Source organism: Lissotriton vulgaris, chromosome 5 (assembly GCF_964263255.1).
Source record: "Lissotriton vulgaris chromosome 5, aLisVul1.2, whole genome shotgun sequence".
Lineage (NCBI taxonomy): Eukaryota > Metazoa > Chordata > Amphibia > Caudata > Salamandridae > Lissotriton > Lissotriton vulgaris.
Window position 1 is genome coordinate 848,933,838 of NC_141693.1, and position 27,189 is coordinate 848,961,026.

Genomic DNA, 27,189 nt, shown 5'->3' on the forward strand with positions numbered 1-27,189 from the left:
TCTCCTAATTTGGACCTGGCTGCCTATCTCATCCCCAGAATCTTCCCTAACCTCATCCTCATCATCTTCTATGACAGGGGGGTCAGTGGCATCATCTGATGATGGCATGACCTCATGTGCATTCCCTGTAGGGTTTGCACCTGAGGCTTTTAGAGCTTCAGACTCATCTAAGAGCTCTAGGAGTTGCTGAAATGTAGGGTTAGACCCTTGTTTCAGCCTTCTTGTGGTACACAAGTGTCTCAGTTCCTTGTAACTGAAGATAGCAAATCTGGAGGGTGCCTTGTGAGGGTCACTCTCCGCAGGTTGGAGTCCACTGGGCTCTCCTGTGCCAGACATTGCTCTAGTGAGGTGGATATGATGCACCTACCTACACTAATTGTTTTCCTACTAATCCTCTCTAGGGGCCCGATGTAGGTACCAAATACCGGTCGGAAACGGCCGATTTCGACCGGTATTTGGCCTACTGAGATGTAGGGGACCTTTTTTTGTCCAATTCGGTATTTTACCGATTCGGTAAAATTACCGAATCGCAAAAATACCGAATCGGTAATTTTACCGATTTTTAAATTTGGGATGTAGGTGGGACTACTTTCTGTCCCACAGGCCCTTCAGATTCGGTATTTTAACACCCAATCCGATTGGGTGTTAAAATACCGAATCCAGGTGTGCATGCACATGTGTGCATGCACACCTATGCCATGTGACAGACAGACATGCCCTTAGGGCATGTCTGTGTGCCACATGGCTCACATGCCTGTTTTGGGGGTGCTAGAGGGTGTCAAAGTGACACCCCCTGCACCCTTGCACAAATCGGTAATTACCGAATCGGTAATTACCGATTCGGTAGTGCCCATTGATTCCTATGGGCTTCAAGGCCCATAGGAAGCAATGGGGGATACCAAATCGGTATTTACAGAATCGGTAAATACCGAATCTTACAGATTCGGTATTTACCGAATCTGAAATACCTACATCTCCCCCCCTCTAATTTACCACTTCATAAATACCGACTCGGTATGATTCGGTATTTATGAAGTGGTAAATGTAGATTTACCTACATCGGGCCCTAGGAGTTGTAGTCAGGGTGTGCTAGGCCCTTTGCTCTACAACAAAACTAAGTTCAGTAGAACTTAAGTATTCTAATCTTGTTTTATATGTACCTATAGGTACCTGTATGATCTTTCAAATAATATTGCAAAGATTACAATCGGTAAAACAACAGCAAGCTCAAATCCCAACCGCTGCACACCAATGTGAGAAGTTGGCCTGGTATATGATGTTCACTATTCTAGTGAGCACCTTGCACCAGTCCAAACAACCCTTATGGTGATGGTTGTAAAGTCAACCTTATAGACCAGCTATCCTAGGGGTAGCATCGACGAAGCAGTCTTAGGCTAAACTCAAGAGGGCATGTGAAGCCAGCTGTTTTACCATATGCAATTTCTTTAATACCAAATGAAAGGACACCACACAGGATATATATTCAAAATATATATGTATTTATTTCTAAACAAACCCCTGAACTCTTTATGAGCACAGAAGCACAAGCGCAAAACAAGTAACTTAATAGAATAGACAAAAGTTGCACAAATATGGATAGGCCGGGGTTGCCCGCTAAACCATTTACTAAGAAAGTCGTATAAAAACCACGTCACGAACAATGGTAAGGCCTTGGGCCTTGGGAATTGCTGGGGCTACACTGGACTAACAACAGTTAGGGAGCAGGAGGCCCAAGGGATGCGTGTGCAGTGTCTAAAGGCACACGCGTTCACACATAGAAGTCAATGGGTGCGTAAAAGTTATAAAGTTAAAGTTTTAGGAGTCTTCCGACTGGAATAGAACTTAACCACTTGAAATTAGGACACTAGGAGTGTAAACCTCTACAGGAGCACCGTAGTACTCGCGTTACCTAACCCACAGGAAGCGTGTGCATAGGTCCCAAAGTGTGTCGGGTTTCGTCGTGGAGATCTATGGAGCCTTGGAGAAAAGATGCTGCAGGCGGCCAGAAGAGAAGAGTCCGGGTGGATCCAAGGGTGGATCGAAGATTTGTAAAGGACCTGAAAGCAGAGGGGACAGAGTCTGGGTCACTAGCCAGTGACAAGGGTGGAACCAGGATGGAACCAGGTGATGTTGCGTTCCAATCAGGTACTGATGAGAAGCTTGTCTCCGCAGCCACGTGGACCAGGAGGCGTCGACCACAACCAGGGTGGAGGCACGGACTGTGTCACAAAGGCTCTCGCTGTCGGCGGTGTCGGCTTCACGATTGGAGGCAACAAGCCTTGGCAAAGGCAACCCATGTAGGAGACAATGTAGTCTTCTTACTCAGACCAGCAAGGTCTGAGGGGATGCTTCTTTTGAGGGGAGCAAGGGCCAGTCTGGACCAACCAGACCAGTGGTGTAGTTTCTCGGATTCATCCCCAAGATGGCCACTAGCCAACGGGCAAGTGACTGGGCAGTCGCGTCAAGCAGGAAAATTCAAAAGGGCCCCACACAGAACTCATGGAGGGTGCAGGGCTGATCTTTGGTGCAGATCCTGCTCGGTGCTGGGGCTTCTCAATCCCTGATGCACAGCTTCAAGGAGGCCTCGGGGGCTGCACAGTTAGCAGGTCGCAGACTTTTCAAGATGGCTTTTCCCATGTCTCTCGTTGCCTCCACGGGTCTCAGCTTTGCAGGGACTGTGGATCTGGCTGTTGGATGTCGGGGAATCTGGTTCTCGTCAGACTCTGGGCTCGGGCTACAGCGGGAGGTGGCGGCAAAGCAAGTTGTCGATTGCTGGATGGTGCCTGCTTGTGCAGGGTGGTCACTCCTTAACCACAAGGGAGATTCTTCAGTCGTCTTTTTCCAAAGGAGAGTGATGAAGGTCCAGAGTTTTGTTTCAGCATTTCAGTCAGTATAATCTAAAGTCCTGTGACTCAGCTCCTACCTATATACGAATCTGAGGGGCTGGATTACCTGCTAGGTCCCTCCTATGGGTGGGACCAGGGAAGGTGGTGGTTACACCCCTTTCCCTTTGTCCAGTTTCATGCCAGAGCTGAGGCTGGAATGCCCCAGCACCTGTTTGAACTGGCCCAAGGATGGGACACCTTTTTTGTGCCCCAGGCAGTGTCTCAATCTTTTGAGCCCTCCCTGTCCCAATACACAAAATCCTGTCTGGGGTGGTGCTAGCACCTCCCAAGGCAGGAAACCTATTGTCCAAGCCTCCCTCGCTGGAAGGGCTACCAGCAGCAGGAGGTCAGACTTGAGTTTGTGGCAGCAGCATCCATTTTGTGATGCTGAGGCTCTGGTTAACTTTAACCGGGAATAGTAGGATAAACATGTCTTCTCCCTCTAGAAGGGTGGAATGCTACCCCCGTCACCAGGACTGGCGAGGGGGTAGTATTCCAAATCGTATGTCACCTTACTCGACATGTTTTGATAAAGCCAAACCATAGTTAGCATTTAACTGGGAGGTACATAATCCACTTAAGAGTATATGGTATGGCAATTTCCTAGAACAGCTATAAGGACATGGTACCGAAAGCTGTAGACAGGCTCAGCTCATGCTAGAGCACCATCTCACATAAAACCAAGCACTCTGCCTCCAGGATTGTTAAGGCCTGCCATAGGAGTGACTTATAGGTGTATATGTGTCTAGATATAAGGTTAGATATAGGTATACTATATCTAAAGCAAAGGGTGATTACACCACCTTGCCCCAGCTGAGTGGTCAGCCAGTTGTGGCAATTTGGGTGGCCTGTCAGGGGTGGCATAATACATGCTGCAGCCCCTGGTAGGCCTCGGATGCACCTATACCCTGGGTACCTATAGTACACTGTACAGGGGCTCATAAGGTGACCCAGTATCCAATTGGAGATGTACCTAGGGTACATGGAGTCCATTTTAAAGAGAGAGCAGATAGCCTGGGGCCCTGATTAGCAGGATCCCAGGCCAACTAAGTCGAAATCCAGCTAAACACTAGGCACAAAATCTGGGGTAACCATAGTCAGGTATCCACCTTCCTACAGATGTGAAAACAGGAGCACCTTCAGAAGAAGTGATACAAAAATATAATCAAGTAATCACTTTTCTGAAAGGTAGGATTTCCCCAAAAGAAACATATTAGGTTAAAATTTACAGGACAACACAGGAACCCAAAGAATCAGTACATGCTTATTATGAAAGGTTGTTACAGGTGTTTAAACAATATAGTGGTTTTGAGAGTATAGGTGGCAAAGATATGGGACATTTTATATATATATATATATATTTTTTTTAATGTGTTTTTATTGATTTTACAGAACAGTAAGCCAGACATCCTAAAACGATGTATAAGGACATATAAACACGTGGCATAATATGACATGTTTACAACCAGCATAGGATAATACTCTCTAACAATATTAGACATCCGTGAGTGTCTTCGAATGGCAACATACAATTAGCCGGTATCATGAAAATAAGTCTCTAACGGTATGCCGCTACTGGTCATTCTCAGTATCCCCATGTGCACCAGAAGGTTGGCTAAACGGATGGCAATTTGTTAAAGCTGTCAGGATACAATGTATGTAAAACATCTTAACAAAAAACAATCACCCACCTCCCCTCCCTTCCCGCATGCTCGGCCCTTATTATCCAACGATGACATTTGCATATGATTTACATACACATGTGTGACATCTCGGTTTCAAAGTCTGTCTTAGTTGAACTGTACAGTTCTGTTAATTTGCCTAGCATAGCACACAGGTAACATGAGGAGCCCAAGTGTCCCATTCCCCCAGATCAGACCCCCTTGTGACTGCCCCAACATATCCTAGTAGGACAAAATATCTATTGCAGCGTATTCTTCTAGCATTGCATACAAGCTCAGCAAAATCGGTGTTTTCCTTAGGCCTCTAAATTCCTTCCTTTTCAATTCAGCCCCCTCAGCCCTACCCCATTTCAACCCTTCGGTGTGCCATTCCTGCAAGGGCGGGGCTCTAGTGGCCTTCCATTGTGTAGTTATGGCTCTCTTGGCTAGAAGGAGCGAAAGGTTAGCAAAACGTGAGACAAGGTTGCCCTTCTTTTCACGGGGTCCCAGACCCAGTATGCAGTATTCAAAGGTGTCATTCCGACGCACCATGGCCATTGCCGTCAATATCTTGCACTCCGTCGCCCAGTAATGTCCAAGTCTAGAGCAAGCCCATACCATGTATACCAATCCCGCGTTGGGTGCGCGGCAGCGCGGCCAGTCATCGTTCGCACCTGGAAACATAGCGCTCTGCCTGTGTGGGGATAACTATGCCCTGTGTAACAACATCAATTGAATACATTTACATTTGGGAATACTGGAGACCTTCTTGGGGAACCCCAATATAGTGTCCCATTCTTTGAGTGTAAATGCACGGCCCACGTCACCCTCCCACTTGTTGCGTAGCAGCTGTAATGAGATCGCTCTCTCAACTCGATTCTCGTGAGTTAGCCAATTTGTCAGTCGAGCCGCGTTACCCATTAGGTATTGCATGGTAAGCAGTGTATTCGCGGGTGGTTTAGCATCTTCAGGCGACCATGTAGCGCGTATATTTCTGAAAATATGTCCGTGTAATAGGAACAACGTATCTGGGACACCATGAACATGTACAAACGTTTCATGTGACATTAGTACCCCCTCTGTAAATAAGTCCCCTAGTGTAGTGATGCCCACGCCTGTAGGGCATGGTTAAAGGTTACTCCTGAACGTGTGGGGAAACCCAGCAGCAGAATGGTGGGTTCAGTCCAGTACATCTCACTGCATTCCGCCAATATGTTATAGCTAATTTCGGTAAGTGGGGTGTCGACAGCAACGGGGGGGGGGCTTGTGGTAGTAAGAGCCTGTGGATGATCCCCTTATCCCTATCTCGTGATGACATATCCAGCTCATGCAAATTGACCTTCAAGCCAGTATGCCAGTCACTGCAACTGGCTGGCATAGCAATACGCACGTAAATCCGGCACCCTATCCCTCCTTGTTCTGCGTAAAGTTGCATCTTCGCCAGGCTAATACGTCTACACCCTGTGGCCCATATTAGATCTGTCACCAGAGAGTTCAGCACATTAAAGGACCTCATGGGGACAAGTAGCGGTAAGTTGGTGAAGAAGTAAAGGAGCCGCGGCAATAGTACAATTTTTGTGATGGCTACTCTGCCCGCCACCGACAGGGGCAGTGAGACCCAGAACTGAAACTGTGATTTGAGAGTGGCAATCGCATGCCCCAGGTTATGATCTAGAAGGTCCGAGTTATTGCAATAAATTTGTATTCCGAGATAGTTAAAGGTATCATGTGCTATGTGGAAGGCCCAGGGACCGAACGAACAAATCCGTCCCTCTCGGCGCTGTCAAAGAAATACGTGTATGACTTGGCAGCAATGATAGCCAGGCCACAGAGACCTTGGAATGACTCAAAAATGGAGGGAATAGGATGAGGATCAGCGCTTCAATGTGAGTTTGTAGATGGGTCCTCCTAAGACTCAAAAAGAAGTCTGAATGTTTTTGGGTTTTGGTTGGATACTGTAGACAGTGGATCAGTGGGTTTTCACTGATTGCAAAACCTTTACAGAGTTTGACTCATAAAGATGTGGTTGACCCAATTGAATTGGATGAGGAGTGTATGAAAGCTATTATTGAATCGCAAGATAATCTTTGTTGAGCACCTGCATTGGGAATGCCAGATTACACAAAAGATTTAGCATTATTCTGTTGTGAGAGAGATGGGTGTGCACTTTCAGTCTTATAACAAAAACATGGAATGGCATGTCGCCCAGTGGCATATTTTTCTACTACTTTGGATTCAGTGGCTGTAGCATTACCCGGCTGATTAAAAGCAGTGAATTTTACTTGTGTGAGTCTTGAGCTGAGTAAAGCAATTGTTATGGGACCTCCAGTGAAAGTATATGTGCCACACTCTGTTTTGATCCTGTTAACAAGAACTCTGACTCAGCATATGACGTATAGAAGGCTGACTAGATATGAAAGAGTGATATTGAGTGCTGAAAATGTGACAGTAACAAGATGAACAACAGTAAACCAAGCAACTTTATGGCCAAGTTCAAATTGTGAAGAAGTGAAGGATGAAGCAGATCATGATTGTTTGGATGTGACAGAAATGTGCACTAAACTAAGACCTGACATAATAGATGCACCACTAGAAGGATCAGATAGTGTAATGTTTGTGGATGGATCCTGTCTGAGAGATGAAAAAGGTGCACTGAGTGTTGCTTATGCAGTGTGGACAGGGGCTATGGTTCTAGAAGCATCATGTTTGAAGGGAATAAATTCAGCTCAAATTTGTGAACTAATTGCTTTGACTAGGGCATGTATAATTAGAAACAATCTGACAGGATCCATATTCAATCAAAGTCAATATAGTTTTGGGGTGGTGCATGATTGTGATCAGTTGTGGATGCAACAAGGATTCTTGACTTCTTCAGGAACCCCAATCCGGAACAGTAAAATTGTGAAGGATTTATTGAATGCATTACAAATGCCCAAAAAGATTGCTGTGGTAAAACGTTCAGCACACAAGTCAGGAAATGACTATGTGACAAATGGAAACAGATACACAGAACAAGTGTCTAATTTCTGTGCACAAAATTCAATTTCAATACACAGAGGGATGGAGAAAAAGATACAAATTGCCACTTGCTTCTTTCTTCTTTGGAAACATGGGAAGAAATTAGACAGTTGCAGGAGAAGGCAAATGAGGAAGAAAAAGAAATTTGGATAAAATCAGGCTGCAAAAAGAGAGCAGAAGTTGAAGTGTGGGTGTATGTTGATGGGAGACCCGTAATGCCAGATAATTTACTCTCTCAAATGGCAAGGATGTACCATGGAATTGCACATGTTGGAGGAGATGCTATAATCAAACTCTTCAAGCAGTCATGGTACAATCCAAAATTCAGGGTCATTACAGAGAGTCTATTCCAGAGATATATAGTCTGCCAGCAGCCAAATCCAGGTAGAAAGACAGTTCTAAGTTGGGGTCGAACTGGAAAAGCAGCAGGACCATTTACTAGGCTACAGACAGTTAGATTTTATTTAACTTCCACCTTGTAATGGACTGAATATGCATTGTTTTTTTTTCTCGTTGGGTAGAAGCATATCCAACAAGAAGGAATGGCAGTCTGACTGTTGCTTAATTACCTTTAAGAGAGATAATTCCTAGGTTTGGATTTCCAGTCTCTTTAGGAACAGATAGAGGAACTTATTTTAAAAATGAAATAATTCAGATGATTTGAACAGCATTACAAATTGAGCAAAAGCTGCATTGTACCTATCGACCAGAAGCATCAGGAGTAGTTGAACAAATTAATGGCACTACAAAGTCCAGACTGTCCAAAGTTTGCTCGTCTACAACACTGGAATGGCCAGACACTTTACCCCTAGTATTGATGAGTATTAGAAGCATTCATGATAAAAACAATTGGATTAAGTCCTCACAAAATTTTGATTGGAAGAGCAATGAGAGAAGCAATTGTCCCAGCAAACAAACTGATGATTATTACTGATGATCTAGTACTTTAGTGCGTGCTGTGTCTCATCAGGTTGGAGAAATTGCAACCACAACACAGTCGGATCAAGCACATGATTTGAGTTCAGGGGAGTGGGTTCTGGAGAAGAAACACGTGAGGAAGTCATGTTTAGAACCCAGATGGAATGCCCTATACCAATTTATATTGGTAACAACAACAGCAGTAAAGTGTGGTGGCTTGCCTAATTGGATTTATGCAAGCCATACAAGAAGAATCCCAAAGCCACTTGAAAGACAAGAAGAAGAGCAGCAAGTGGTAAAAAAAAGAAAAAAACCAGAAGCCTAAAAACATGAAGCTAAAGAATCTAGGGCCCGATGATGGTAAATCTCATTTACCGACTCTAGAATACCGAATTTTACCGATTCGGTATTCTAGATACGGTAAATGAGATGTAGGTAATTATTCGGTAATTTTACGAATCGGTATGATTCGGTAATTACCGAATCGGTAATTACTGATTCGGTAATTAGGCCCATAGGAATCAATGTTAATTACCGAATCAGTAAATACCGATTCAGTAAACATTACTGAATTGTCAAGGGGGACAGGGTGTCACTTTGACACCCTGTTGCACCCCTGATTCTGGATTGTGTGCCATGTGACACACATACATGCCCTTAGGGAATGTATGTGTGCCACATGGCACAGGTGTACATGCACAGATGTGCATGTACACCGGAATTCGTTATTTACCATGAAATAATATTTTGTGGTAAATAACAAATTCTTAAGTGCCTGTGGCACTGTTTTCAGTGCCACCTACATCTAGATTTAGCGATTCGGTAAATTTACCGATTCGGTATTTTATCGAATCAGTAAATTTACAGAATCCATAAATTTACCGAATCGGTAAATATTAGGCCCCCTACATCTCAATCTTCAAATACCATCCGTTACCGACCGGTATTTGGCGACCTACATCTGGCCCTTTGTGTTACAGATTCTGAAAAAGCTGAACAAGAAGAAGAACCAAGTACAAGTCGAATAAAGTGGGCACCAGTTACTGGGTTTTAAGAGATTGTTCTAGGGAAAGAAAAAGAGAAAGTGACTGATGAAAATCAAGAGCAAGTACAACAAAGAAAAGAACTGAATAAAAGAACATGCAAACTTGACAACGAAGGTGAAGAAGTAGTTCTAGTTAAGAAAGCAAGAAAAGGTGATGTGTGGCCAAAAGGAGTAAAAGGACTGAAATACATTCTAGAAAAAAAAGGTCTGGTCAAATAAATGAAATATCAAGTCAAACTGAACGAAATGATTCAGAGGAATAATTGGTAAGAAAAACAAAAAGAATAAGAATTCCAAGTAAGAAATACACAGCTCCAGAATGGACATACGTGGTGGTGGAAGAGATTGAGAACACAAATCAAAAAGAAGAAGAAGCTGATACTGATCGAAGTGATGAAAGTAAAGTAAGACCACCTTAAAAGGAACTGTGAAAATTAAACTGCAATAAAATTGAATGAAGATTATTTTGAAAGTTCCAAAAGATTTGAAGAAAAAGAAGATATAAAAAAAAGAAAAGAAAAAAGGGGGTAAAGAAGAGAGGCATAAAGTGTAAGGATACCCTACTCGATATGGATTTTGGATATCTTTTTAGAATTTTAGTTTTTTTTCTTAGATTTAAATATTTTTTATACAGTGTCTGAAATGGCAAAGGTAACATAGACTAGATATCAAAATCATAGTTTTAAACATAGATGTATTAATGCTTGCTTATGTAGTGTCTTATTACTAATGTTGGTGTGGTTAACACTGATTGTTATTGTACCTGTTCTAATGGTAAGTAATCAGAAAAATAATGTGGGAAGTGAGAGAATGGATTCTATTACTAAAGAAAAAAATGCAAACACTAATATAGAAAAAATAGAAGATAAATTAATTAATGAATGTTTTTATTAAATTGTTGTATGAATATGTTAACACAATGGACACGAAAATTGTTATGTGTGTATGTAATTACTCTGCAAGATTGTTAAAAGTAAAAAAACGGCACATCTTCACACAATATCAAAGCCACCAAAGATCGTTGCGAAGAAATTGACTGCTTCTTCACAGAGAAAGTAACAAAAATTGAGCAATCCTTCATCCAAATCTAAATTCCCCCCTCCCTCTTAACCTGCTCCCCCCAAGCACCCGGGACCTAACAGAAAGAGATCATACCAAGGACAACCAGGTCTGCCTCCAACCAAAAAATAATGCTCACTGGTCAGACTTTGAACCCATGTCGGAAAACGAGGTCTTCAACATAATTGCAAGCTTAAAACCCTCTTCCCACACTATGTACCCCCCGATCCACAATAGTCAAACAACCCAATCACATCATTACCCCTTTCTGGACAAAAATCATCAACTCTTCTCTCACGTCAGGGTGTGTCCCAGACTCCCTTCAACTAGGACAAATCACACCCATGATCAAGAAACCTGGAGCCGTCCCCAACGATCTCAACAACCTTACATATATCTCCAACCTCCTGTTCCTAGCTAAAACATTGTAGAAGGGCATTCTCCAACAACTCAACAAACACATTGACAATTTTGACCTCCTCAAAACCTTTCAATCGGGATTCAGGAAAGGTTGTAGCACTGAAACAGCGATGCTTAATATTTCTGATGATATCCACAGAACCTTAGATGAAGGCGAAGCCTATCTCCTCATCCATTCGACACAATACATCATCCAGCTTTACTTGAGACTTTGAAGAGGCGCTCTGGCATTAATGGCTTAGTACTAAAATGGTTCAATTCCTTCCTTCAGCACCGTTTGCAACAAATTAAAATCATCGCCTGTCTCTTGAGGCCAACAAAAGTCACACTTGGGGTCCTGCAAGGATCGATCCTCTTACCATCCCTCTTCAATCTCATCATGGAACCCCTAACAATTATTCTGAAACAAGCAGTTGTTAACTGCCACCTATATGAGGATAACACTCAAATTTACTACAAAATCAATTCTCCCAACGACATCCGTCACCTCAATGTCACACTAACCAAGATCTAATCTTGGTTCAACGCAAACCACTTAAAGCTGAACCCAGTCAAAACAGAACTAATATTGCTCTCTCCAAAAAGTAATCACCGTCCAATCCAAGACTGGCTCAAGAATCTTGATGCCCTAAACTGCTCCCTCTTCCTATCCAACTCGGTAAAGTCACTTGGTATTACCTTGGACAGAACTTATCAATGAAAGACCACATCAAAAACTCTGCAAAAGGTGCTCTTTACTCACTAAAACACCTCAGGAAAATAAAATCTTTCATTCCCCAAGATGATCTCAAGACAATAGTACAATCCCTAGTCCTCTCCAAACTGGACTATGGGAACACCTTCCTAACAGGGACCCTGAAAGCTCACCTAACCCCACTAAGGTCATTCCTCAACATGGCAGCCCGACTCATTACCGGTGTAAGAAGATTTGATCACATCACACCAGCTCTCCACTCCCTCAACTGGCTTCCCATGGAAGGTAGATGTATTTACAAACTGGCCTGCATTACCCAAAAAACCCTTCACTCACCTTCCCCCAACTACCTTAAGAACAAACTGGTAAAAGCAGGAAAATCCAGAACTCCGAGAAGCTCCAACTCACTTCTTCTCATCCCTCCGAAAGTGAAAAGGATAACCACTTAATGTCGAGCCTTCTCTGGTAATATCCCCAGGATGTGTGTGGAACTCACTCCCTAAAGACCTCAGATTCGACCCCACCATCTCCTGCTTCAAAATGGACTTGAAACTCCAACTCCTCAACAAATTCTTTACCAACCAAGGTCAACTAACCTAGACTCTGATAACCTAGTTGACCCCCCTCACCTGTCCATCAAGGATAGGCATTACTGGACTGTGCCAACCACCTACATTGTTTTGTCTCCCTTCCCCTTTGCCTAATTATTATGTTTTTGCTTGATCGGCCTCCCTTCCTTAGTTCATGCCATGTAATGCAACCTTATCTCTCACTGTTTTGCCTAATTAGTATGCTTTTGCTTATATCTTTTTTTGCTTCCTAAGATCATGCTATGTAATGCAACCTTTATCTTCTGTGTTTATGTAAAGCGCTCTGATACCCACGGGTGAGGCTAGCGCTACATAAAACTTTTAAAATAAATATATTTTAAAAAAACATTGTCTGTCTCAGAGGGGGTGACATATCATCACCTACCTTTAAGTTTTTGTGTTTCTCGTAGTGTTTTAATAAGTCGGTTCTATGAGAGGGAAGGATTAGAGTATTACTGCTCTATTTTTGATTTAATATTTTCTGAAATTCCTGTTAGGAGAGATTTAAAAATTGTTTGTGGTCCTGTTTATGCAGCATACATGGGAGGTGTTTTCATTAGCAACAAACCAATAGATACAAAAGATGCACATAGAAATAACTTAACCTGTAAATTACGACATGAAGAAATGGAATTTATGAATATGGTAGAAGATAGAAGACGAGATTTCAAAAAGAAAGCTGCTGAGCAAAAGTCTCATGTACCTCCATGGACTTTCAGAGAGGATGATTACAAAAAAGGTGAGATTTTACGCTGTCATGACTCTAGATTTTCAACATAGAGGAAAGCTTTGTGAGCTCAGAGAAAAGACTGAACTTCATAGTTATTTCATTGACTCTAGTGAATGTGAGCATACTTTCTTGATAAAAGGAAGTTGGGGACTGAAAGGAGGAACTAATCCTTTTTCCCCCGGAATTTATTATGTGTGTGGTAAGAATGAGGTGGGTGTTTGTATTGTCAATGCTCCGTCCATCACCACCTTTGGTTTTTCTGTCTGGTAAGAATGCCTACCATAGGTTACCTACAGGTTTGTATGGGTGTTGGTATTTAGGTATAGTATTTCCAAAAGTGTACCATGTAGATAAGAATAAAGAGTTAATTAAATAAAACAGAGACTGACACGTAATAAGAGAGGAGCGAGTTATTCCGAAATAATGGGGGATATTTTTGAAGCACTGATGCAAAATCAGCTTGCCCTAGATATATTAATGGCAAAAGAGGGTGGAGTCTGTAGCATGTTGAGAATACAACAATGCTGTACTTATATCCCTGACCAAAGTAAAAATCTTGAGAGGTATATTAAAAATATTACAGAACTTCATGAGAATTCGACTGAATTTAAGGTTTATGGTGCATGGGAGAAACTTGGTAGGAATTTTTCCTCAGTGGGAAATTGGTTTTCTACTTTAGGGAGTAGCTTATTAGGTAAAAAATTAATACCTGTTACTTCAGTAGTTGTAATAATATTAATGATTATTATGATTTATAAATGTTGCAAATACGAGTGTAGAAAGAAAGAGGTATCAGAACTTAAATTTAGAGCTAGAAAGAGAAAGAGAGAAGAGATAGAATTAGAGGACATGAGAGGAAATTACTATGAGATTATGAAAGATTTAGACGAAAGAATGATAAAATGAGAAAGAAGTACAGTATTTTAGATAAGTGGCAAATTCAATTTCAGGGTATTATATGATGGCTCAAAAACACCATCAAAGAGGGGATTGATGGAGCAGGGTTTTGAGAAAATAAAACAGAACACTCCCATCCTTAGCCAATGGGAGACAGAGTTTGTTCTCATACTGAAACATATGTGGGTTGGACATTTAGGTTTTAGGGTATAATTGAAAGTCCCCGGTGGGTATGGTAAGGTCGGCTTGTGTTTAGGTAGCGGGAGATCGTCGCTGTCATTGGTTTGCTGTTACCAGATAGAGGCCTACCTGTTTCCTGATTCCTGACTTAATATTTGCTACTCGATTCTTCTTGAGGGGCCTTACTGCCCTTTGGCCAGAGGGTAGATTTCCCTGATTCTTGGGTTAGTATAGATAATACTATGAATTTGCATATTCATTTGCAAATGCATTTTGTCTCTGAAACTTTTCTCCCTTCCCCTGTCCACTCCTTCAATGCATTGTTTATTGGACATGAATTTGATTATATACATTGCAAATATTTTCTCTCTGTGATAATCTGTTTTTGCATTGTGTGACTGTACAAGATGAGCAATCATTTTCATTATTTTTCCGATGAATATTATAAATTACACACTGAGTCTGTTATTATTTAGTGGTATAGATAAGTATATAATTATTGCTATTAACCTCTCAACTATTGGTTTGTAGCCATAAATATATACATATATATAAAAAGCAATGCAGGTTCTATTGTCAATTTGGTAAGTTAGGTATAAACTTGCATCACACTGAACCCCAGCATGAAGGGATTAGTTGGGTAGTGCAAATGGGCCTTTGTTTATGAAAAATTATTGATCCCTGATTGCTGGATCAACATTGCACGATGGAAGGATCGTTTTGCAAGTTGGACTGTCACAATTGACAAATGCAGTGATTGGAAGTTCAAGCGGTCAAATCTGATTAAGGTCGTCTGCATTCCATCCTTCTGAGATCGTTAAATTCAGTACCATTGAACTGTGTATTAGTAGCACTATTGTATTTGGTAAGGGTAATACTTGTTATCTAAAGCATTTAGAAATGATAGGAGCATACTACATATAATCAGTGTCTTATAATTACAAATTAGTTTTAACACAAAGGAACTCAGGACCTTACGGCAAATCAAGAGAGTGATGAAAAGGAGCCAATAAGATGGTAATTTTGCATTCCAACAGCATACTTGCATCCCAGAATGCAATGGTAAATTAAATGTGTTTCTTGATTGAGTACACTGTGTTTGTGCTACTTCTAGCCACTCCCTTGCCCCAAAATAAACACCATGTAACCTTCTTCAAGTTGTCACAGTGGCTCAGCAGCATATGTGCTTGTAGTAAATATTTTGCGGCATCTGCAAGTCACAGTTTAAAATTCACTTCCTGCATAAACTACCTATCCCACGCTATCTTCCTTTCTATCTACTCTGTACAGCTCTCACCCCTATTTAACTTGCGACATAATTCCATTACACAAATGTACACCACAAAATTCCACCCCATACAATTCCACAACTATCAATTCCAATACAACCCACATAATTCCACTACACACCACAAACATCCACTACACTCCAAACCAAAACACATAGGTAAAAGACATTGTCATTTACAAAGCCAATATCTATAACTCTCGCAAATGCGAGACTTATTGCATTGCAAATGCTTGTTTACCTTTTGTCGCTAGAATTTATCTTCCAAGTGCCTCTTTATCTTTTTCACCCTCAATATATACATTTAATGTGTTATATTCAGGTTATATAAAAATGCACACTAATCTTGCATGACGCTAAAGGCTAAGGACAAAGGGGGAAGGTGGGGGGAATCTCTGCTGTATGAAACCAACAGTTTGTTTTCCAGCTGTAATGTATGCTTTGTTCTGTGCCTTTAAAAAACAATAAAAAGAGTTTAAAAAAAATCTTGCATGTGTAACAGCATCTTGACTTGGCACACAGCATATTGTTTGTTCTTCAGCCCTGATAATAGCAACATTAAAGCTTATTTCATGAACACCTGTGAGCAGTAGCCGGAGGAAATTCAGTTGCCAAAACCTTCATCATGTTAAGGTTTGCTCTGAACTAGGCCTGCAAGTTTTCTAACAGATTTGTTTGGGGTCAGACCCAGGCCTCAGAAGGGTGGAGAACAAAATAACAAACTGAGAAGCAAGTTCTGCTTTGTCCACAGTTCACCACAAGAGTGCTATTTTCCCTGACATCACAAGGACTTTCTCACATTGACAAAGCGGTGGTGCGATATGAAGAGTAAAAGCAGTGGAAAAGTCCAGTTATGGCTTTTTATCTTCAAGCCCTCTCCACAATCTTGGGTCTATACAGTTGTCAGGTAGTCAGTGGTCATATGGCGTGTGACAAATTCAACTGATCCTGTATTTTTAGCTAATGGCATTATCCAAGTTTTGGACTTCTGACCCCATAATAACAGCACAAAATCACAAGGTATATCAATCAATCAATAAATCAATCAGGGTTTTTTATAGCGCGCTACTCACCTGTGAGGGTCTCACGGCGCTGGGGGAGGAGGCCGGCTACGGGTCAGTCGAAGGGCCAGGTTTTGAGGTCCTTCCTGAATGTGTGCAGGGTGGGGGGGCGTCTGATGTTCACAGGGAGATCGTTCCAGGCTTTCGCTGCGATGTAGGAGAAAGCTCTCCTGATGGTTCTCTTTCTGTGGGTGCGGGTAACCTTTGCCAGGGCGAGGTCGGCGGAGCGGAGGTTCCTCTTGGGTACGTAGAAAGATAGTCTCTCACTGAAGTAGTCGGTCCGATTTTGTTGAGGGAATTGTAGGCGTGGGCGAGGAGTTTGAAGGTGACCTCTTCTTGATGGGGAGGAAGTGGAGGCCTCGGTGGTGTTGGGTCATGATCTCCTGGCGTGGTGTTCTGGATGGTTTGTAGTTTGTGTAAAAGAGTTTAGTTGATTCGGGCATAGAGGGCATTGCCGTAGCCCAGTCTGATGGCTATGAGTGCATGGATGACGGTCCTTCTGCAGTCTGGGGGATCCATTTGAAGGTTTTACGGAGGATGCAAAGGCAGTTGAAGCTGGTGGAGGCAACACCGTTAATCTGGCGGTTCATGGAGAGGGAGGAGTCAAGGATGATACAGAAGTTCTGGTGAGGTCTGTAGGGGTGGCTGGGCTCCCAAGGGCCAGGGGCCACCAGGTATAGTCCCAGGCGGTTGTGCAGGGTCCGAGGACGAAGATCTCGGTTTTCACTGAGTTTAGATTCAGGCAGCTGGCCTTAATCCAGGCGGCTATGTTCTTCATTCCTACCTGGAAGCAGAGTCTAGTGTCTAGTGTTTTCAGGTTTCTTCATGAGCGAGAGGATGAGTTCGGTGTCGTCGGTGTAGAATACAATGATGAGTCCATGCTGTCTGACGATGGCGGCGAGGGGGGGGCCATGTAGATGTTGAAGAGCGTAGGGCTGAGAGATAATCTTCGGGTACCGGGCAGCTGATTTCTGTGGGTTTGGAGAGGAAGGGCGGGAGTCTTATCCTCTGTGTTCTGTCGGAAAGGAAGGACCGGATCCAGTCAAGGGCAGCTCCTTGTATTCCCATGTCGTGAAGTATGGCAGCGAGCGTGCGATGTGAGACGGTGTCAAATGCTGCAGAGAGGTCTGGAAGGATGGGGGCCGCTGTGTGACCCTGGTCCAGTAGCATGCAGATGTCGTCGGTGGTGGCGAGGAGGACGGTCTCGATGCTGTGGTTGCTGCGGAATCCAGACTGAGAGACGTCCAGGGTGGAGTTCTCTTCTATGAAGGCGGTCAGCTGGGTGTTTACGATTCTCTCAGTGACTTTGGCCGCCAAGGGGAGGAGAGAGATGGGCCTGTAGTTTTTAAGGTCCGTAGGGTCGGCCGTTGGCTTCTTGAGGAGGGGCTTTACCTCTGCCCATTTCCAGTCATGTGGGCAGATGCCTGACCTGAGGGAGGCGTTGATGGTTCATTTTAGTTCGGGTGCGATGGCTGCAGTGGCCCTGTGGAATATGTGCAGTGGGCAGGGGTCCGTTGGGGCTCTAGAGTGTGTTTTATTCATGTTCGCGGTGATGAGTTTGATGGTGGCAGGTTCCCAGGACTCGATGGTAGGTGTGTCGGCTGCGGTGGGTAGGGTGGCGGTGTTAGTCGTTGGTTGCCTGAAGTTGTCGTATAGGGCCTTGATCTTCAGATGGAAGTGCGAGCTGAGCTTGTCGCAGTGATCCTGGGAGGGGATGACGTCCGTGGATTCGCAGGTGGGTTTGGAAAACTGCTGTATGATGTTGAACAGTTCCTTTGTATTGGATAGGTTTTTCTGGACTTTGTCTCTTATGAAGGTCCGTTTGGGGTTTCTTATGCATTGGTGGTAGTCCTTCAGGGTGCTCTTGTGGTTGTATCGCGATTCCGTGGTTCTCAAGTTCCGCCAGGTTTTCTCCAGGCATCTGCAGGCATGTCTGGCTACTTGAAGTTCTGCCGTGAACCAGGTGGCTTTTCAAGCGTGTTGTTTGGCGGGGTGGAGGGGTGCGAGCATGCCGGCACAGCGGGAGACCCAGGGGTGGAATTCTCTGGCTGCTGAGTTGGTGTCTTTTGTGGTGATGGGGGCTTTGACGGAGGGCGGTGCGGGGGGGTACCTCTGTGACCTTGCTCCAGTTCCGCCATGGCAGGCGAGCGGCGGGTTTGGTGCGGTGGTGGTGTTGAAGGTGAAATGGACACAGTGGTGGTCGGTCCAGGGAGATTGGGTGGAGTGGTTGAAGTGGATGTTCATCACTCCTGTGAAGATAGGGTCTAAGGTGTGACCCACTCTGTGGGTGGGCATGTTGACGAGCTGCTTCAGTCCAAGGTTGGTGAGGTTGTCGAGGAGAGTGGTCGAGTCAGGGTCATTGCCGTTGTCGAGGTGGAAATTCAGGTACCCGAGTAGCCGAGTAGAATGTGGTTCATGGAGGTGATGGCGTGGGGTGCAGCGAGTTCAGTGATGGTGGTTGCGTGGTGAGTGTGAGGTCCAGGCGGTCGGTAGATTAGTGTGCTGCATAGCGCAGTCCTGGGGCTGGTCTGGATCTGGAAGTGGAGGTGTTCAGTGTTAGAGTGGGGGTCACTCGTGCTGGATGTGGAGAGTTGGGGGGTTCTTGTGTGCGATGGCGAGCCCTCCTCCTGGGTTGTCCAGCCTGTATTTTCTCTGGATCTTGTAGCCCTCGGGGATGGCAGTGGCGAAGTCGGGGTCAGAAGAGGCATTGGTCCAGGTTTCCGTGAAGAATGCTACATTGGGCGAGAGGGTGCCAATCAGGTCCCAGATCTCTACGGCATGTCGGTGCAGAGAGTGCATGTTGAGAAGGATGCAGGTCAGGGTATCGGTGGTGCGTACATCGGGCGTGCCTTCGGTGGTCGTTGGAGCTTTGTCGATGGTGAAGGATCTGTGGCATGGCCTGCACGAGAACAGCCCGTGGGTTGTGTTCGGCCAGTATCTTGCGCAGTCGGTGTGTCTTCCGGGGTTGAGTGCATTGAGGGTGGTTGAACTGTAGCGATGGGGTCTAGGAGAACCAGGGGTCCTGGCGCTGGCCCTTGATGGGCGCAGACGGGCTTGCCTTAGGCGTGCCTTCGGTGCGCCAGTAGTACGACATCGCAGCGGCCTCAATTATAAAGGGGAGGGACAAGCAGCTGGGAGCCGGGAGCGTGGCAGTAGGGGGAAGAATCACGGGTCAGAAGGGGACACAGCTAGGACTGCAACAAAACAAAGAGAAATATTCCAAAACACAAAACAGAAGGCACAATTTGAATAAAGATGAGCACACAATTAAGCTACACAATGCGCAACAGCAAGCACCGGAATCAGGGTAGACTAGAACCCTGCCACATCGGTCTGTGGCTTCTGGGGCGACGCAGGGCACAGCGGAGCTGCCGGGGAGAGTGAGATCCTAGGACTGAGGTCTGTGGCCTCACACATACATTCCAGCATGCCAGGTGGTGTTGACTTAAGGTGAAGACTGACAAAATGTCATAGCTATCTTTTTGCATTCTTGAAAATCAAGGCAAATGTTAGACCTCCTAGTAATCTCTTCCAGCCTGGGCTGTAAAAATTCAAGCTTTTGGATGTCACCCACTATTAACTATTTTGTCAACAAACTATCCTTGACTCATTCTCTAGCAGCATTAGCATAGTGAATGGATTGTAGGTGGCACAAAGGTAACATTTCAAGGTTCTATGACCACTATGTCTTCATGTCACAAATTTCCAGGGTGTCATGATCTGTAGATGTTGGCTGCTTTTTTATTATTTTTTTTTAATGATAGGACAGCGCTTTTACTTTGGTGCCTAGACCTATTTTCTGTTCCAGTTCAATTGTACAGGCAAGGTCATCTCTGAACTGGAACACAAAAAACCTCAGACTGATTTTGGCCTATTTGGGCCTCATTACTAGTGCAGTTTGGTTACATTGGCACAGTGAGCATGGTACCTGAGTCTGGTCATACCAATCACAATTGGGGCGTTTCACTAATGAAGGGAATGCATGAATTAATCTGAGCCACTGCTAATCATTTACATCTGTATCAATACCCTTCATTTAGTTTGGCCCTCCATGACACCTCAGACAAGAACCATCCATACGCAAATCAGCCATTATCCTGCTCCAATAGGAACAATCCAGCCTGAATTGCCAGGCAAGGTCCCCTCTGAACGGGAACACAAGCAGCCCAAGATGTGTTTCCAACAGGAATCAATACACTAGTGTGGGTACGGTCTGTAGCCATTCGAAGGTAGTCAGAGACCACCAGTAGGGCAGACTCAGTGATTCTATTTTGAAAAAACACTACTTGATAGGTGTCAAGGATTACAGAATTTATTAAATAATTAGACCACTGGCTACTAACAATGCTTTCTATGATCTTGGCTACAGCTCGCAAAAGAGAGATTAGGGCTAATAATTTATCTATTCCTCAGAATCCAAGTTTAGTTTCCTTAGTAAAAGTTTGATAATACTTTACTTCAGCTCAGAAGGGACAATTTTGTAATTTAGAGATAGGTCAGTGCTTTTGTAGTTTGGCTGATTCAGGTATATCTATATGCAGGATTTTCAGAGGGATAGGATCTGAAGTAGAACCAGGTATACATGGTGTGACAATGTCAAGAAATCTATCATAGTAAGAACATAAAATGTGGTTAAGGGATTGAGTGGATACCTCTACCGAGAAAGGAGTCCTGTATAATCCAAAAATTCTGAGGAATCAATACTGTGAGCTGTGGCAAGGGATTACATTAAATTGTCCTGTGAAGGAGAGTTCTTGGTTTTTCAAAAATGAGAAAGTTGTTGCAGATTTCCTGTGAACATACAGACTAGGGAATAGCATCAGAATTTCTGGGAAGATCATTTATAATCTTAAAAGTTTCCCTATGTTTTCTAGATGAATTTAAGAACTGTTGAGAATTTGATTGTTAACGTGATTGCTTTTCAAAGTTGTGAGAGCTTTATTGTAATTTTATCTTCAGGGAGATATTGGGCATACCACTTACACCCTGCATGCCTGGTTTCAAGTTCTTTTTTAATATCACCTGTAAACCATGGAGGTTATTGCAATATCACATTGCTCATTTTGAGAGATAAAGGAGTCATTTAATTAGGAATTGACTGGGTTCAATCGTAATCAGAGTAACTTGAAGCTGGACACATTAATTTAAGTGAGATAAAAAATCAGCTATGAGTATGTCAGGTTGTATTTTGTGCCAAGGTCTACTCCTTTGAGTTGATATGTGGAGACACTCGAAACATATGAGTTTAATGACTTTAATACTCAAAAGTGAGTGATCAGGTATATTAGGGCAATGGTTTCTACTAAATGGTCAGACTGGAAGGGGCTAAGAGGGTCTCAAAGGTGTGACTGGCATCTGACTGGGGAGCTGAGCTATTTGTGGGAGGCTGATAGCTCTGCAATGTGTATTGATATGTGCTATAGTGGCATCCTCCTTATTGTTGAAATTAAAATTAAAGTCTCCCAGAATAAAGTTGTGTTTTTGGTCAATAAAGAAAGCTCTTACTACCTACAAAAAGGAGGAGGATAGCTGGCACATTCATCAAACATGTAATTTGCGATTTCTTTTTAGCGAAAAATAAGGATTCACTAATAAGGAATTGCAAAAGCCTATGCATGTAGGAATTGCTAAAAAAGATAGCGATTCCTACAAATTCCTTAATTGCGACACGCAATTTGCGAGTCGCAATTAAGGAAAGGCTTCCCATTCATTCCTATGGGCCAATAGGCCCATAGGAATTAATGGGAAATTGCATCCGCAATTTGCGAGTACCCAACAGGTACTTGCAAATTGTCCTTGCAATTTCAAGGGTGCAAGGGTGTCAAAAGGACACCCTGTTGCAGCCCTGAAATTGATATGTTCACCCATGTTACATACACACATGTCCCAAGGGCATGTGTGTGTGTAACATGGGACTTTGAAAAATGCACTTTGGTGCTTTTTTCAAAGAAATCGCAATTTACCATCACCTTTCATTTGATGGTAAATTGTGATTCTTAATTGCGAAATACTTTTTACTTTATTGCATTGCATTTAAGGAATCGCAAATTGCGATTCTTTAAATGCAATCACAATTTAAGTAATAACAATTTTGCAATTTCTTAAATTGTGATTTTTGCATTTGGGATGATACATCCCAAATGCAAAAATACGGGTCCAAAGGGGTAGATTCTGAGAATCTGACTGTTTGCGACCAGTTTTTCCTTTGATGCATGTGGGCCTAGATGTTTAATAAAGCAATGGAACAGTTGGGATAGAGTGAAAGACGGCTGACGCTAAATCAACATCTGAAATAGTTAACTCATGCATATTAAAACACTTAAACTCATTTTTATGGTCTGACTTGATAGTGCAGCTGTCGCCAGACAATAATGTGAAGAACACTAGAGAGGGGCTTTGGCTCCGCCCGCATTTTGGGAGCCAGAAGTACATGTTTTGATTGGGCAGAAGTAGAAGGCTTCCACAAAAAATCGAGCCCCCTCCACGTAGCTGTCATCATTTTGTTTATCCAGTTTTCTGAGCTTAAACTTTTAGGGGCACACACATGATATTGTAAAGCCAATAAAATGACTTAGATGACTTGAAAAGTTACAGTGTTTTTTCTCTGAGAGCAGTACAGCTGTGATTTGGGCAATCATTAACCTACATGGATTTTTAGGTCTGGCTTGAAAGTTCACTGTCACCAGACATTTTAACTTTAACCAATATTTTTCTACAATGTTTGCTACCACACAAATGCATATGCATTGCCATGCTATTTTCTTGTATTGCTTCACATTACCATACAACATTTCTTTGCACCCAAACCTATTAGCATTGCGAATGATTGAAATCAATATGTTCTACTCCACCCTCTTTCCTCCTTTCTGGGTGGTCATGTGCTTTAATTAAAAACACTAGAAAGAACATCGTTAATGTGTGACACCAGACAGTCTCTCATCAAGGTTTGCGTAATAACTAAAATAAGTTTCATACAGTAAGTGGCATTATAGTATATTAGTGTTACTGACCATCCACGAAAGATTAAAAAGAGGCTATAGAATTAAAAAGAGGAGTGGCAGATAAATAAATGGTACAATGCAATATTTAATTTGTGTTTGATTCCTTCTTTTGTTTCTCTTTCCAACAGCCCAATGGCACCAGCAAATTCCTCAATCAATAAAGAAAGGTCGGTCCAGTGGCAGCCGTAATAAAACTTTCACTGATCAAGAATTGGATATGTTGTCCGCTTTTCCCTCTTTTGAAAACCACATAATACATGCTTCCTCATCAAAAGATGTTGTTGAAAGTGAAGAACTCTGAGATCTTATTGGGCATTCATCTGTAGTAATAACGTAACTGATAAATGCTATATAAAATAAATCATCGTTTGCACAAAGTGTGGTGTTAGTATTTGAAGATATTGGCATCTATGACACACGTGTAAAAAGTAGCATCGGATTGCATTGCTTGCTAAGACAACTACGTAAAGTGCACTATTTAGGTCAATACTTTTTAATGTATTAAGCTGTTGTGTTAAGGCAACTGATGGCAGTAGTAACGGAATTACTATGTTTATAGTTTCAGGGAATTTCTCAGAGTAAAAAGTTGCCCTGTTTGACCTGTTATCGCTTTGTGCAGAATGGCATATTTAGCATGCACAGGGCAATGAATGTAGTGTTGCATTTCTAAAGAATGTGCAGTCCAACAGTGGGCTGAAAATACTAATAGTGAGAGATTTATTGACAAATACAGGGTGCCATTGTGTTATGCCGATGTTTACATTAATGAATGAAAAGTATATTGAAAGAAGGGAAATCTAGAGCTATTTACTAGGATCTTAAGAGATGCTGTAAACAAAACTGTTGTGGAACGTTGGAGACAATTTTTTCCTAAATTCTACTCTGTGAATAGCACACACGAGAAATATGTTATCGCCTACAATAATTACCTGTGATTGTATCCGATGGTGGAGAATTTACCGTTATACCTACTGAAGAAATTTCAGGAAATAAAATCCTTCTTGAAATCCACATCTATGCATACCTTATTTTGTCTATGCTTTATGTGTAATGTTTTTGAGAATATATTGAAAGAGCAAAATAAACTTTTATTTACAAAGTGAAGTAAGTATTCTTTTGTTACTCCATGACATTACATTTAAACTGACATCGCTGTCTAGTATGTACACGCCAAGCATTTCACAAGAACAAAAATAGTGATATTTAATCTGTCATTTTGTGACTTCATTGTGTAATGCAATTCTCCTTCATCTGATAAAATGTAAACTAATTCCTATGATTATCTGACACAGCTAACAAAGAGTTATGATTTAAAAACAGAAGTGCTTATCTCTGCCCAGTTTGCTGTACATCCTGGATAACACACCGTTCCTGGTGGCAGCGGGATACTTCAGGAGGGTCGCAGCTGTGGTTTCCGGGCTGCTTTGGGGCAATGCCCTGCGCGCATAGCCCAAGCTAAACTCTGCAGAGGTTGGTATGAGGGAGGCATCGCACTTCCTAACTTGCGCCTGTACTACTGGGCAGCACAACTCAGGCCCATCAATCAATGGCTACATGCCCCGCAGTCGGACCCGGCATTCCAAGCAGACAGAGCACAACTAGGCATCAATACCATGCTTGCCCCGCTGTACGACCGGAGGAAGCTGAGACTACTCATAGGACCCACTAAGCTCACGGTGGAGACCTGGCATGCGGCGACTGCTGCGCTGGGATGGAAAGGTACACTTACTAAGCTCACCCCGCTCTGGGACACGCGCGCTTTGGGCAATCTAAGGTCCAGTAAGGGGTTTTCCCGCTGGGACTCCATCGGCATCTCCACAGTGGGGGATATGTGGGAGCAGGGAGGTGTAATTTCCTTTGCTCGCCTGAGAGAACTATATGACCTCGGACCGCACGAGTCGTACCGATACGTGCAGATCCGCCATGCCCTACTCTCGGCCATCCCTGCTGGGTCGACTCTTCCTGAGTCCTCCCCGCTGGAGGATCGCCTCCTGACCGACTTCATGATTGAGAGAGCAACTTCCTTGACATACCGTAAACTCCTAAATAACTCGCCAGATCCTCTGACACCCCTCAAGGACAGATGGGAGTGGGAGGTAGGCGCCATGGATGAGTACGAGTGGAACGAGGCCCTTGCCTCCCCCAAAGAGGCGGGCATATCGGCCAGGATGAGGCTGATCCAGCTTAAGGTCCTTCACAGGGTATACTACACGCGGACACTGCTACACCGCATCCACAGAACTCCACACCCCTTCTGCTTGCGTGGTTGCGGGGATGAGGGAACCTTCTTGCACACATTCTGGGACTGCCCACGCATACAGAACTACTGGCGCCAAGTTTTGCGTACTATATCTCAGGTGCTAGAGGTCTCGGTCCTTCCGGAGCCACGGCGGTGTCTCCTCAATATATGGGAACCAACTGACCTGTCACGGCATGGCCGCCTTTGGGTGACACTGGGAATGATGGTGGCAAAGCGGGACATTGCGCAGCGTTGGGGGGTGGCAGACCTTCCGACAACATCACAGTGGTGCATGAACATGGACAGAACAATGGTAACTGAAAGGGCGGTGTACCTGAGTCGGGCCTGTCCGGGCAAGTGGAACAAGGTTTGGTCCCCATGGAACACATACCGGGGCGACATCTGCGATCCACTGCCAGAGGATGATCAGCTAGATTCGGACGACGAGGAAGGGATGGAGTGAGGGGGAGTGACTGAGGGGGGGGGATTCCTGGAGAGGGCAATGGGGGGGTGGTAATCTCCTCACGCCCCACATTGATTCCTAGATATCACGGCACTTTATCCTGTCCTAAGATTGCTCCTATGATTATCCTGCAATGTACATTGTCATTGATCGCACTGTGATTTCCTGAGGTTCCTTTGTTCCTTTTGTTATTTTCAAAAAACAGAAAATGAAAACCTCATCTCCTCTGTATGAAAACTGTGCTAGAGCCCTTCGTTCATTCCTGTGGCAAGCCTTCTACTACAATGACTCTTTCAACGCATGACCTTTAATTTCACGAGGCTGTCATTGTGATTTTCCTCTTTCATTTGGCGGCCGGCCCCTCGGGTTGTAGGCGGCATGCTGTGTAACAATATGAAGGTACAATAAATGTTTTCAAAAAAAAAACAAAAAAAACAGAAGTGCTTGTTTATCGGGCCCGAGCCAAATAGTACATAACCTTGGCTATTCACCCTGCGGCTGGCAAAATAGCACTTAATTTCTGCTATATAGCCAGCAGCGGGCTAAATATAAGAAACTTCCCATTTTATCCGGCCACAGGCTAAATAACAGAGATCATGTACTATTTGACAGGCTGCTAGACAACTACTGTGATGGCGGACATGAAGAAAAAAAATGGACTTCAGACGAGCTCAAGGTGGTGGCCATCTTGTATTGGACTACAGTAAAGTGTGTGAAACATTTGAAATTGGGTACATATACACACGTATAAAAGTATGATCAAAGGTTAATGCTTAATTTAACCTAAGTTGTTTATAGATTAAAAAACCCAGTAAAATCCATTTTCAATAAAAACATTTACTTTTATATAATGTTAAAAAAGAAATGAAGGAATCAAACTACTGTTTCCAGGGCTTCAGGATTTAGCATACAGCTATTTTGTACTGCCTTCTAGGAGTATTTGGCTGTCTGCAAAGAATAATGAGTATGATTTTGTGTGTATGTGTGTGTATTATATATATATCCTCTTTGCAGGGAGCGATATTAAGATTTCAATGCAG

General features: G+C 43.3%; 1 protein-coding gene across 1 annotated transcript in view; it reads left to right on the forward strand.

Annotated features, from left to right (window-relative positions):
• Nucleotides 1-24,551, forward strand: part of MYPN (myopalladin) — a 2,267,856-nt gene extending 2,243,305 nt beyond the window's left edge. The window contains exon 20 of the mRNA XM_086922400.1: nucleotides 23,576-24,551. Within this exon, the coding sequence (XP_086778526.1) occupies nucleotides 23,576-23,748 (173 nt within the window). The 3' untranslated portion in view covers nucleotides 23,749-24,551. The remainder of the gene's footprint in view (nucleotides 1-23,575) is intronic.
• The last annotated feature ends 2,638 nt before the right edge of the window (nucleotides 24,552-27,189 follow it).